This window comes from Oculina patagonica, chromosome 4 (assembly GCF_052425735.1).
Source record: "Oculina patagonica isolate OP01 chromosome 4, crgOcupat, whole genome shotgun sequence".
NCBI classification, from domain to species: domain Eukaryota; kingdom Metazoa; phylum Cnidaria; class Anthozoa; order Scleractinia; family Oculinidae; genus Oculina; species Oculina patagonica.
The window spans coordinates 15,678,854-15,693,373 of NC_135761.1; the positions used below are offsets into that span (position 1 = coordinate 15,678,854).

The 14,520-nt window shown below is 38.4% G+C and overlaps 1 protein-coding gene across 4 annotated transcripts in view; it reads right to left on the bottom strand.

The window, feature by feature from the left end:
• The window catches only part of LOC144649693 (allene oxide synthase-lipoxygenase protein-like), a 30,995-nt gene extending 17,112 nt beyond the window's left edge, over window positions 1-13,883 (bottom strand). Inside the window, exons 1-5 of one of the 4 annotated variants that reach the window (XM_078509254.1) lie at window positions 5,749-5,934; window positions 3,335-3,430; window positions 2,494-2,754; window positions 1,750-2,033; window positions 595-795 (exon numbers count right to left, since the gene is read on the bottom strand). In XM_078509254.1, coding sequence (XP_078365380.1) covers window positions 595-795; window positions 1,750-2,033; window positions 2,494-2,754; window positions 3,335-3,430; window positions 5,749-5,836 — 930 coding nt within the window. In that variant the 5' untranslated portion in view covers window positions 5,837-5,934. Of the gene's footprint in view, window positions 1-594; window positions 796-1,749; window positions 2,034-2,493; window positions 2,755-3,334; window positions 3,431-5,748; window positions 5,935-13,434; window positions 13,579-13,818 lie in introns of those variants that run through there. The other 3 variants (XM_078509255.1, XM_078509256.1, XM_078509253.1) reach the window with 3 other exon arrangements.
• Between the last annotated feature and the right edge of the window lie 637 nt (window positions 13,884-14,520).

Here is a 14,520-nt window from a genome sequence, read left to right on the forward strand (position 1 = left end):
AAAACAAACAAACAAACAAACAAACAAACAAAAAAAAATAGGTCAATCTTAATTTAGAGTTACTGCTACAAACGTTGAGCTTAATGACCTGATTGCAGTCATAACAATCAGGTCATCTTTATGACCTGATCGCTCATCATATCCAAGGACCGCGGAGACCATTTTAAAGTGATGGGGCTAGAAGGACTTCGTGGAAATGCATTTGCAAGAGTAGACGTGTTTTGTTACTTTCAAGTGGTAAACTGAAATTAATGCATTGCCCATGTCATTTAAAGCCCTTAAAAAATGCCTGATTTCTTTTGGGGCTACTGCAGAAGATACCTAAAATATTTTTACAAGTGGCGCGCATCTCTATGGGGATGCAGGGCAACAGCTCGGGAGTTTAACTCATGTTGTTTTGTGCACTATCTGAATGCTATATGAACATGTAGCTGTACATCAACTGTTTGACAAGGGTTTTTAATTACATCTAGATTTTGTCGGGGTCAGCAAACCTACAGGACCAAGCAAAACCACACACGGTTTCCTTCAAACAGCTCGTCAAGTTTCAAAAATTATTCAATGCGTAGTTTTTATCGATTAATAAAAGCCTACCGCCATAGCGCTCTCCAAAGTGTCTCCACTATCTAACAGGTTCCCGACCAATTCCTGCGTCACAGGAAAATGAGGTGGTAGTTTTGTGCACCTCTTCAGTGAATCCGGATTGCAGCCGTTTAGAAACTGAAATCCAACGAAGCGATCTTCTTTCCAGTATTCCGCTGCCTGTGGCACGTCTCCAACAAAGCCAGTAAATGCCTATAGTAGAAAATTTACCGGTGAGAATAAAAGTAGTCAAACTGCGGTCGGCTAATAGGCCTGAAATTGGTATAAACATTTATAACTCACACCAAGCAAGTTTAGAAATACCTTTGTTCGGCCAAGGTGTCGTTGAGTCTCATTTTAGAGTCATCTTTTATATTGCAAATGACTATTTCAAACCAGTAATTATTTTTTTAATACTGTTTTTCATTAATAGCGCAAACTCAGGAGGACCAAGCGGGAAATCAAGGTTGCAGATTGACTGATGATGATCTTACATGGGACAGTATATAACTGTATTTTATATGGCCTTAAATCGTGGAGATATACTGCTTTGAAACTGTGGAACTCTTTATCAGACGGCACAAGGAAAATAAAAACTTAGACGATTTTTAAAACGAACCTAAGAACATTAAATCTTACGGTACTTTGACCGAGTAGTTTGTCAATTTTTATTTTTGCTATTTTACTGTTTTTAATAATATTTAATTTTTTTTAATTTGTAAATTTAAAATTTTTAATCTTAGTTAGACAATATTGTAATTTGTATTTATTCTTAATTGTATTTTTATACACTTCCAAGAAGTTTTTACTTTTCTATTTTGTATTTTTATTTCGTGGCGCACCTGAAAACTAGCTTTTTAGCTAAGTGTTGCGGACCACGTTAAATAAAGATTGTATTGTATTGTACTGTATTGTATCTTCTAACCGGGTAAATGGCGAAAGAGATTACTGGGTACGTTTTTAAGGTTCCGTGTCAGGCATTAGTAAATCGGGTGACCGGATGCCGTTCTGGGAAATCTTTGTTGATATATTGGCTCGTTTTTCCGCCCGATTGCTTATGGCTATAGGTTCGTTATATCGTGGATCGTTAATCATATCTGTCAGGTTTTTTAAATCACGTGTTTTTTTATATGCCGGGGGTGCGTTGCACCGAAACACCCATAATACCTTGCGGTAGTCGTCAAAATCATCCCACCGGTCAAACATGTTTAACAGATGCACGAGACCCAGATTGATGAGTGCCTGCTTCCTGGCACGGTGCAGATCATATGCGGCTTCCTCGGTGAACTGTACATCCTTGGGCAGATCCTTCACTTCCGATGCTTTGACGTAGCCTGGCAGGTCCGAGTATACGTCATCGTGGCCCCACTCGTACAAGGCTTTTCGCTCCTTAAGCTCGGCCTCTCGCCGGCTTTTTACTGTTGAGTGCTGTTCATCCGTTGGCAGCTTAGCTGTAATGAAAACATGATGACGAACAACAAATGTAAAATTAACATTTATGTTTCATTATTGTAAAAGTTGTATGGTAGGTAGGTAAAGTCTGCTTCGAGCCTAGTGGCCGATACAGGTCGGAGCTTATCCCGGTTTCTGTAGCATGAACCGACAAGGAGTAGATTTTTACTTTCCCCTGGATGTGATGCTAGTCCATCGCAAGGTTACCCCCAGCATTAAATTTGCCGGTACCCATTTATACACCTGGGTAGAGAGAGGCACTATGAGAGTAAAGTGTCTTGCCCAAGAACACAACACGTGTGACCCCGGCCAGGATCGAACCCGGACCACTCAATCCGGAGTCCAGCACGCCAACCATCACGCCACCGTACCTACCGTAATTAAAAGTTTCCTTTGAACTTTTGTGATGGAATTTTGTTTTATCGCTATTTATAAAATTATAACATTACACCATTTTACCTTTTCCTTCAAAGATGATGCTCTCGTTCTGTACCCAGCGGTTACATGGGAAATCAAAAGTGGCGTTTTTTGTTTTATCCTTTATCGTCACTCGGTTAACGAACCAATCACTGTAAAGCCCACCGCCATCGTTCCTCAACGTAACCATCAAAAGCTCGCCGACATCTTTGGCGGTCACGTGGTATTCGTCCTTCTGTCCCGCTTCGAAGTCATTGTGGAACCATTTGTCCAGGGCCAGAGGATTAGTTTCACCATTAGTACCTGAATCAAGTCGACAATTTTAGTGAGAATAGAAGTAGATAAAGTCAGAGGAGAGAGAGAGACGAAAAACAAAAAGAGACAGAAGGTGCAGAGAAATGTGAGACGACCACTGAGAACGACTCGGAGATGGGACAGAACAGGACACAGATGGAAGAGAAGGGGGACATGAAGTGGAGAGCACCGGGCCGAAAGAGACGACAGCACCGGCGAGCGGGAGGAGGAGGGACAGGGGGGGCGGAAGGCCAGGGGGTGCATGGCGGTGACGACATGCCAGCCCCAGCAGCGGCGGGAGAGGAGCCCGGCGCCAGAGGGACTCACTGTAGTTTTTAAATTAACCGAAGACGTTTAAAAAAGAACGTGTTGGCCTTCTGTAATTCTGCCCTGACCTAGCTACATACGGGGCTTATGACATGGCCTCGATGTAAATATTTTCCTGTCTAGATCTCCGGCGCAATTAATAAGACCATATCAAGATCAGAAAGAAAAGTTACGTAAGCTATCACCCCCTGGTAAGAAATTTATTTTCCGAAATTTAAACGTCGCGTTAATATAAGATTATGCTTTGAATACTTTGCGTTACCTTTAATCACAAGAGATACCGATGCGTCGGTCCCAGCTCCCTTTCGGATTCCTGTAATAACAGTGATCAAGTATTCTGACGTCATCTTTTCGTCACCTGAAGTAAAAGAAAACTAGATTGAATTAATTATTTCGGCTACTTTACAAATCTAAGAGACCTCTGTTTACCGTATCCCACTTGAAAAACAGAACATTGGAGAGTAATCCCCTTTTTTTGCTCAGGCGCGAAAGGTACTTGGTTGAAGCTAGAGCAGGAGTTACAACTATGCAATTGCTCACAAACACATTGGTGACGTCTCTCACAGGAGAACGAGTTCTATAGACGACAAATTAAAAAAGCTCGTCCCGATTTTGTGACTGCAGCCTTACTTCCTGATGTGGCACCATGTTTTACATTCCTGCTCCATTAAGTAGCGAAACCAGTTCAAATATTCCACGATATTCAGTGTACTGTAGGAAACCAGTTTGGCAGGTTAATTGAAGTCACCTAAGTTCTCCTAGACACGTGCGACACAAAACACTAGTCAAAATCAAAGAACAGGTCACGTGATAAGAGTGCCAAAAAAAGACATACTGTATATGGCGGCAAAACTGTAGCAGCTTTTCGATTGATAAGTATGGTAGATCTTTCGCCGAATTAACTGATTAAAAGGTGATGTTTTTGAAACTGATTTCGTGATAAAAATGAACGTTAAAAGATAAGAACGACGTTGCGACCGTTTAACGGTTATTTTCAAGTTAGGTCTTAGAATAAATTAACATGTATAAATATACAGTGAAAGCGTTAAAATATGTAATAGAAAATAGGCAATAAAAATTGAAAGAGGCTTAATAAAATTGTGCGGGTTGCATTCGTAGTTGTAAAGGAGATAATTCGATTTAAAATGGCGTAAAATTTCATTCTCTTTTAACCGTAACTCGGCGTCAACCACACTGTCTACAAAATTGAATTTAAAATTAAACTTTCCACCGTCTGTCAAAAGCGAATTTTGAACCATCCACTGTCAAATTCCAAACAGTAGAGAAAGCTGTTTTGTAATGCAGTTTGCGCGAAGTCAAGCAACTTCAGCGTATATTGAATAAAACGTAGAACTAAATGCAAGGCTTATCGGACAGCTAAAACGCCAATAAAAATTAGCTTCTTTAGCTGTCCCGACCAGCCCCGCACTTAATTAGTTCTACAAAACGCCTTAATATTAGGGCTAGTTGAGCCTTTCTCTTTCCCGGATGTATTGTGCCTGTTCTGGTTTAAATTTATCTTTGGTTTAAAATTTTTCAAACCAGTTTGATGTTTACTTTTCATTGTCTCATATTCATTTTCATAACCTGAACCAAAAGAAAATAAAAATCAAACTGGTTTGAAAAATTTCAAACCAAAGATAAATTTAAACCACAACATATACATTGAGCCCTAGTTAAACATATATACATATTTTTCGAGAATTTTAAGACTCAGTCTAGTAAAAACAAATAACACCAGTAGAATATATACAATTGTTGTACTAGTTATTTAACTACGTTCATATCTCATGCAAATTTCTGTAAAACGTCGTACATATAATTAATATGTAAGTCATGTTAATTGAGGTTAGTTTTCGCTTGCTCTACATAAGAAGTAATTTTAAGGGCTAGAAATTCTACTTATTGCATGGAAGTGCCTTCTTTGTAAGCAGTATTACTAGTTTTTGGTGTCTTATTAAACCAAAAAGCATGAGCTAAGAACCTTCGTTGACCATTTAAGGCAATTAAACAATTCAAACGTTTTCGTAAACATTTTTGTGGAAATATTGCTCGCGCTTGGCAACGGGAGTTTTACTTCCACACCAAAATAAAATTAGATTAATGCCATGGACTTTTATCCTTGAAATGGGTTTTATGTATTTTGAAATTGACAAGTCTTGCAGAAAAAAGTTGGTACCCTATTATTGTAACGATTGAATTTGTTATGCATATTTTCCATACAATGCACAATTTAAAAAAATGCTAAAATTTCAATTTTGAACCCAAATATTCACAAAAACTACGAGTGGCAAGTTTTGTAAGTCAGATCTGAGCAATTAAATACGATTCTTATAACCTTGTAGCGATCACAAGAGGGTCAGTGTGCAAAGATATCCTGGCGTTAAAAAACAATGATATCTCTTCGGATTAATTTGTTTCTTTGCAAGAATTCTCAAGCTAAGGAGTCCATTGGATCGCCATCAAGCTGGCGTCAAATTTTAGCACTGAATTATACAGTTTTACCCGTTTGATAGAATAAAAAAAAAATAAACGATTTAACCCCTTCCTTAAACATCCTGTTGGTTATAAATATGTCCAAATTTTGTAACCGGGTCCAAAAGCCAAGTTCCGAACACATATCCGGTTTATTTAATACGATGCTCGATGCAAATCGTATAACGTTTTTAATCATACCTGCTATATTCACATGCTGTGTGCCCATTAGTTTACGTCGTATGAAGTAGAAGCATTCAAAGCATTCGTTCCCCCTATAAGATGCCATGGCACTTGCTACCGAAACCTCTTTGTTATCTCTATTATATTTGTCCGTTATCAAAATCAACACGTTTGCTCTAGAAATTGCTCCTTTAGTTTTTAAGGCGTTGTTGAGACCTGTTTACTATTGTTTTAAAAGAGCCAATGATTTTTCTCGTTCCAAGAGAAAGTGGCGACCGTGTTAGTAATAAAATTGACTAATAACCTAGGGCAAGAGTGAGGTGCCTGCCTAATTAATTTTTTTTATGCAGGTGTAATATTGATACGATAACAAGCATGAAATTTACCCGCTTGTTGAGGTAAGCAAAGGAAAAAACCCGTCAGTGATCGCTTATCTTCCAAGGCTAGAATGAATTCAATCCTGGGCTTAAAGTAGGCAAAGCAAGTGCATATCGGTATTTTGTCGTGGATGTGAGTTGTCGTTTTAACAGGTTTAAGCTTATTAAAATGACAATTCGATCAACATACACTTATTAAAATGGAAATGGACACTCAATGTTGCCCTGGGCACCGCCTCGGAGAACATCGAGAGTCTTAGGGAAAACAAAACTCATTGTTTCCCTTGGAGCCAGTCATTTAAGTGTTTATTAACCAGAGGGGCCCACACTCTGGAGTAGTTTAAAGTAGGGTCTTTGCACATAAATCCTAAAAATACTGACAAATACAACAGACACCATAATTTGAAAAAAAAGAAAACCGAACGATTTTCGACCATATCGAGTGGATTTACTGTTTTCAGTTATTTCTATGTTTAACCGTATTTTGCATTTTAAACCCCTTTTTAAAGCGAACAGTAGTTTTACTAAACAAGGAAAAAATACATATCATGCATATCATGCAATTCGACTAGTAAGAGCAGTCAGAATTAGGCTTTTTGTATTTAAAGGTGCGATCGTGTTCAGAAGGCGAGGCTGTTTTAACTTCAGCTTTCCAAATAAACGTCCTTGTGCAATTGGAACATATTGAAATATCTGGGCAGATTTCCACGGCTAATTTCGGTTAATTGTTTTCTTCGCATTTAATTATTTGAGTTGGTATGAGAAATTGCTTTTAGACGATTTACTGTTGTAGGTAGTGTCGTTATTGGTTTTCCTACGTTGATTGCTTTAGATACTTTTTAACTCGGAAAATTCCGAGTTTTGGTGAGTGGGCCCGATTTCACTCCTTCCCTCCTTCACTCCTTCCCTCCTTCACTCGATTCCTGTAAACATTTTAATTGAATTAATTAATTAATATCAAATTAAATTAATCAATTAATCTTGTGAAGCGGGTAGGGGGTTGGTAAAATGCGAACTTTATCCGTGTTACTTTATATGAAGTACACAAAGGCTATATATTTTTTTTTGAAAACCAAATGTTCCCCTTGTGGTATGCATTCTTCCAGGCGTAGACCCAAGCACACGGATTTTGTGCTGAACGCATGCGCATATATGAAGTACAAAATACGATATATTTTCACCAAATCTTACTGAGAACTGGTTAAAATTCAACAAAATTTGGGGTTCGATTTATCGCCGAGTATTTCCGAAAAAAAAATAGATGGTACTAGAAAAGAGTTCAATTTGAATGAAATATTCATCTATAAGCCGAGCGGTCATCAACAAACGAAAATTAGCAAGCGTTTGTATTTATTCTTGGTCATTACCTTTTATTTTAGTGGCGGCTCCTTAAAAGCCATTTGGTTTAATGAAGCAACGTTACGAATGAAGTTTTTATTCGTCTTTTCTTCGCTATTTAGGCTGGAACTCGTCCTCCATCAGCTCGCACTGGAATATTATTTGTTTTGTTTGCGTATGAGATCGTCTTTTGAACTGACGAGGGAATTCGAAATCCCGCATGTCGTAAACAATGTCCTCGCAATCTCTTCTACAATAATTATTTCTGCCTGAGACTGTTTCTGTTCCTTTCCTTCTGTTCCTTTCTTTAAGTTTAATTAATTTGCAGAGTCACTGCTAACGTGACTTTTCAAGAGAAGAAGGGTCAAGAAGGAATCGATCTATTTGACTAGTTGTCGCGACACCAGAAACTGGCCAATCAGAAGCGGTCGTTCTCACGCGCTTGGTAAACATTGTAACACGATCTGACAGAAATCGGCTGCATGTAATATTTTTGTTCAAAAGCGAAAACTTAAAAATACCACGACTTCTCTGCTAAAAGAAACTACTTCAGAAGAGTTTGATTGAATTGAGGATACTCGACAAATACTGGTAACAGCACATGTTTCGTTTTGGTGACATTTAAAGTTCACCCGCTTGACCTGCTTGATCTTTTCGCTGGCGAATTGCGACGAACTGAAGATTCACTGAATCATCAGGAATCATCCCGTATTCTCTGGCAATTTTGCAGTTGTTCTGAACTGTTTCTACCTCGGCAACAACTTTCAACTTGAACGTTTCGTTGTTATAAAACCAGTAGCTTTTGGCATGATGATCGATAACTGCTTAATTCTTCTGAAGAACGCGTGATTGTTTGAGATGGGATTCTGAACTCAGGTGAATGTTTTGTCACGCTTGTGTACGGTTCTATTCAGTAAATTCATTCTTTGTCAGTGACTGTTGTTGTTTTTCAATTACATAGTTGTAATTTAACGATATGTTGATTCGCTGCATGTGGACTGTTTTATAGCTTGAAGGAAAAATTGGGTCTAGCTTATAGCTGAGTGATTTGGGTTTATTTTTTGTCAGTTTAACTGTTCCAAAAACTAAAAGTCTAGGGTTTCGGCTAATAGCCGAATAAATACGGTACATGCATGCTTAACTACCAGCCGAAATATTGTATTAATGTCAGTTTTCTTGAAATAGACCAAAACTTATTTTTTCTAATGATATTATTATTTTGCCTAACCTTCAAAAAACAAAAAGGAAAAATAAAAAGAAAGAAAACAATCACTTGCCCTTTCGGCCTGCTCTCGATAAGCAGCTAGATGACAATGAAACTAAGTGAAGTGAACTGAATTGTGGAAAGTTAAACATCATTTGTTTTAGCAAATCTCTATTTGTCAGTTTGTTGTTTTCGATTCTTGTTTCATAATAAATTTTCCGAGTTTAGTGGCTCGTAGCCACTTTGAATAGTTATTAATAAAGAGGAGTTTTACTTTCATTAACGAAACTAGGATTTTAATCAAGTTGTTTCGCTTCTTGCATTTCACATTGAATTGTTGTATACTTGGGCAAACTTTCCCTTGTACAAAAAGTATACGAGAAGCCGCACTTTACCGGTACTCTCCAGAACGCAATTCCCCCCGTGTTTCTAGAGCTTAACCAGCTAGTCTTAAGTGCCCGTGCACCCGAAAAACAACGTCACAAAATATAGTCCTTAGAGTTTAAAAAAGAAAACTCAACCATCCGCAAAGTTAACGATAATGTGTCTGTTTATATGAAAAAAAAATACGTTGTCCCTGGTAGGAGGAATACCACACTCTCCGCCTGGAGCAACATTTTACCAAACGTTCAATGGAAAAAGTAGCCCCTCCTTACCGAGTAAAAAATGCTCTCCTGGGTTAGCGCGTGATCTCTATGTTCCGATATGTCCCTGGTAGGCGAGTCAAACATAGCCAAAGTGTTTACATGAAAAAAAGTTGGCGAGCACCCAGCGTCACCCTACCTTCAACGTGAGTGAGCCTCCACCTATGGCTACACTGCCCTCACCCTCCCCTCCGTGGCTATCTTGAAAAGTTCCCTTCTCGCCCCTGGTGGCTCGGTATGGAGGGTTACTCTCCTCACGGCCATATAAACATGCCCTTTGTATTCGTGCGTCTAGATTGACAACGCAACACTTAGTGTGGGAACAGTTTAGCAAAGTATACGAGTGGACTGGTTTCCTCGGTAAGCATTTCAACTCTAATTTCAAATTGAAGGAAACCTTACAAGGAAACCTTAATCTAACAGGAAAGCAGTAAATCACCAAAAAATAAATCAAAATAAACAGGAATGCTTATGACGGATTACGAACGAACAGAAACCTTGAAAACCTTTTTTTTTTTTCAAAAAAAAAACGACGTCCGTGGTGCTAATCCTTTTAAAATTACTCGTTTCGCAGAATTTTAGTCCAGTTTCACGGACCTCGCTGTCTCGGAGTTGACTTCAGTCGATTTCTTTTGCAAGGCTAAAAAAGTCTTGGGCACTCATAAAAGATATCAGTCTCCTGTCTCCGGAGTCTCGGTTTTACCATCGCACTCTGTGTGCTTAAAAAAAGATCAATTCGCGAGAAGAATTCGCTGTGAAGAGTTCTCTCGTATGTGGCGTTCGAGAAGGAGTGTTCGCCAATTTGCATCTCTTAAGAAATATAAACAAAAGCTAACAAACAAACAAAAAACCTCCCAAGAGCATTTACCTTACTCAACGTGTTCAGCTTCTCTCTTATGCCGAAAGATCACAGCACAAAAATGCAACTTTGCTGTTCCGTAAAGCCGCCGTAAAGCTACTATACAGCTTGTCTTTACGGTTCTATTATTGTTTTAATACTTCCTCTCTGTACGTTCTTCGCATAATTATGCTCACGTCCCTGACACGTTAAACGATTTTTAAAGAAGACAAGAAATGACATTAGTATGAAAAATAGTTGCTAAGGAAGTCGAAATCATTTGTGTCTGTTTTATAGATGTGGTTTCAACATGAAATGAGTATTCGATTCAATTTTTGTTTTGGTTCTAACTCACAATTCCCGAAATACTCCAGATATTCAGGTCTTGTCTTGGCATTCAAGTTATTCCACTAACATTCTACTAAAGCGTTTGCTTTTCGGTATTGACAACCGAATTTCACGCTATTTTGCCAAGAGAGAAAGATGGGGGCTGCAGTATTTCTTTGTACAAAAGCGTCGCTATAAATATTGCAGGTAATAAACAAGTCTTGTTTTTAAAAAGCCCTTCAGAAGTATTGCCACGCGCGTATGATTACAAGTTCACTGTTCACGGCTTTATTTTGCAACCCTATATTCATTATAACAATACGCGAAGCACTCATGCAAATATTTTTGTGAAGTTTTACATTTTATTTACAAGCGAGCAAACCTGTAGTTCCCTTTGTCAAAAAAAATACGGTGCATAGATTTTAGCAAAAAAGAAAAACATTATCGCGTTCCTCGTTAATAAAGCTTTCAGGAAATGTATACTTTTGGTGGTTTATTTTTAAAGCCTTGCCACAAAAATGAGTTAACGCGAGGTGATCAACTGACCTATACTGATACCTAAAGGTAAGTAAAAATCTATAGCTACGTGACCAAGTGAAAATTGTCCATTAAGGTGCCACTGCACATTTGACCCTCTTACTAGACAAGATTAGTGTGTATCGGTATTCTTGTTATGTGTTTCATCAACATGCAAACTGAAGCACTAATGGAAACAGATATTAAAATACTCTTACAAGAGACGTCTAAAACAGTATCAAAGTAGCCGCTAAATGCGCTAATGCCGTACGGTGAAGACGCTAAAACTGGAAACCGAGTTGTTGGTTGGCTGATTTTGAATTTAAAATTCACCGGATCGCGGCTTGCATATATGTAATTCCTAAATATTGTATCCTAAACGGGAAAGTAAACATTATAAAACTTTTGTGGTTTTTTAATTGACCCACGGATACAAATCAATACGCGGAATCAGTAGATTTTCGGTTAGCAGCATTCGTTTCAGCAACCCACGAACTCTTTTGCCAGGACTCTCGGCGTTAGAGTCGAGCAAATGAATTTTTGAACTTGTTGTCTAGTCAACGATTTGTAGGATGTTTTTGTAGCGAATATTTCTTTCCTTGTTGCCTTTGTTATAGCCTGAATTACACGTTTCGCTCTGTAAGCATGCCTTTCAGTATTCGGATTTGAGCGAAGCAAGTACTCAAGAGCTGTTGGAACGGTTAACTGTGGTGGTCGTTAGTATAAAGCAAATAATTTCCATTTCCAGTCCAGAATACTACATAATAATTAAGCCCATACCTTTCATGGCACTTTACAAGTAAAATATGCTTTTCCCTGAAGTCCTTATTAATGATATCGTACTTAAAATCTCTATCTAGCGAAATGGCCTTACCGGACGACAGTTAACACACAGTATTCACCTCAGTGTCGGTGGCTAGTGGTGGATATTTACCGAGCCGCGAAGCATGAACTTGCAATCACGATTAAGCGCTTGTGAACTACTTTATCAAAATTCATCTGTTGGTTTATTTTCGATGTACAAATATATTCTTTGAAACTTGAGTAACAGGCCTTCCTAAGGGGAAGGAGCAGATTTGAAACCCGTCATTTCTTCTCTCCCTAGCCCGCATGCACCCCACCACACACACACCCCTCCGAAAAGCCTAAAAGTTGGGACAGCTCACTCAAAAAATTAAAGCTTACTTGTAGCCTACATGACTGCGCCTGACCTAAAGTTACCAAATTCTAAAAGTGCAATTCACGTTTTTCGGCGCTACATTGCTGCAAAAATTTCACTGTCTCAATATCAGTCAAGATTTGGGACTCTTTCCATTTTTTTTAGAAAAGGGCTAAATTGCAACACGACCACAATATTACAGAAAGCAAAATTTCAAATACCCTGCGCAGATCCAAACCGCACAAGAAAAGACTTTGGCCCCCAGGGTAAGTTTCAAACACAATGAGTGTTAAAACATTACAACGCAAAACACTTAACGACAGAGGTCATAGTCACCGCTAATTTCTTTCAAATTCCAAAAAAAAAAACGTGTGGAAATGAATGAATACTTTCAGATTGATGAAGGAGAAATTCCCTAGAGAGTATCACAGGATCTGAAATGGGCAATTTACTGGCGAAGCCAAAGCTAAAGTAAATGCATACATAATAAGGAAGAAGTTTTATGCAAAATAAAGCTGTGAGCACGTGAGTAAACGAACGCGTGGCAACTTTCTGGGGCTCGCTTATTTGGAACAGAAACACCTTATTTCCAGTAGCGTCATTTTCTAATCCTGGTTGGATACAAGACCAGGCCGTGCGGCGGCTCCTTTAAATTACAGACAAATAAATAAGCAGAAATGGGGGGAATCAATTTTCAAATTTGTTTTTCTAGCGAATTCAAAACTATTAGAAGCAAAATACTGCATAGCTTTAGTATTTTTAATAAGGGCTACCCATATGCAAAAGAGACCGCATTTTATTTTTTGAGCTTTGCCGTAGAGATTCGATTTTGTTTGATGTTTTGGAACAATATGTTTTCAGAAGCCTCCGACTGATTAAAGCAACATGGTTATCTATGCCATGCGTTAAATCAATATACAAAAGCATTTATCACATCAAGTTTGATACTGCATTGAATAAACGCCCAAACTAACGCTTAAGTTTGGGCGAGTCTCGATGATTGGCATAACAGTTTGTAATAAATCGATATAAAAAGCACTTGAGCGCTGCATTCGCCTGACTGTTTCTCAACGAGGTGTTTTTGTTTTTCGCGATATTGGTACTATGAAAGAATCTGACAATGTGACTTCAATAATCAATCCAGTTTCAGTATATCGTTTGCCGTTTATAGAAACGTTTACATACGGATTAAGAAAGAAGCCTCAATGCCAATTCACGACAAAACGTTCATACTTGTAAATTTTAGGGCGAAATGCAAAATGTAGCTACGTGTAAGAAATGATTACTTATAAACAAATTACCTTCTAGTTTAGCTTGATCCTATCCTCGACAGTCGGTGCGAATAATGCTAATGAGACTAATAATCGGTCTGGGTCATCTTTTATACCCACGTTTACATTTTTATTGTTTTTGACGGGCTCAAGAGACAATACATTCCAACGAATACTTCTACAAACTGTCGGGTAGAATTGCACAGCGTTTTCGCATTTTAATGAGCTAATATGACGAACTGCTCAGTCTGCTCGGCCAACCGTTAAGCTCAACAAGAACGCCACAAGAGGAGAAAAAAGGAGGCTAATTTGTTGAAGATGGCTTACTTAACTCGTCATTTCAAAGTATCCAGCGGTGGTTTCCTACCGTAAAATAGCGGATTCTTAGAAATTAAGAACAAAACAACACAATACCTTCTCTTTTGGCTTGATCCTTTCGTCGGCGGTCCGTGCGTAGAATGTTAATAGCTTTTGTGGGTTGGCCTTTATAACCTAATTTATGCTTTTACATAGTTATCAACGAGCTCAGGAGAGTATGCATAAATAAGTGCAAATTACACGTGCATACACAAATGCTTCAAAATATGCGCATTTAGACAAAACTTGGAAAATAATTTTAACTTGCAATGGGTACCGACAACAAAACAATGTCCCTTGCCAAAGAACAAATCCAGCTACATAATTGAGCGCAAAAAAACCGAACTTATTGCCATGCACTTGTCAGCTACACAATTGAGCACACACACAAAAGAATGAACTTATTGCCACACACTTGTCCCGAAAACTCAAGCTTTTATATTTCAAAATGGGTTTTTTTGGAGTTCATCAAGAATTGTACAGATGTACGCTTTTTTAGTGAAGCCCTCCCGATTTTATGTAATGGTTCTCTTTCCCAATGTTTTGTGTTCGTGAAATGAATTTTTTGTTTGCGCTCAAATCTTTATTTACATGATTTTCGATTCAGTGTCGAAAGTAATTCACATTTGCTTTGGATTTGCATTACTACGCTTGCGATTGGTAAAAAAAATCGTCCCTCTTTCTCGACCAGGCAGAAGTAAAACCAACACCAATCGTGACACGCTCGCGCACGTATTTCCGCGCTATGTGCTGGCTAAA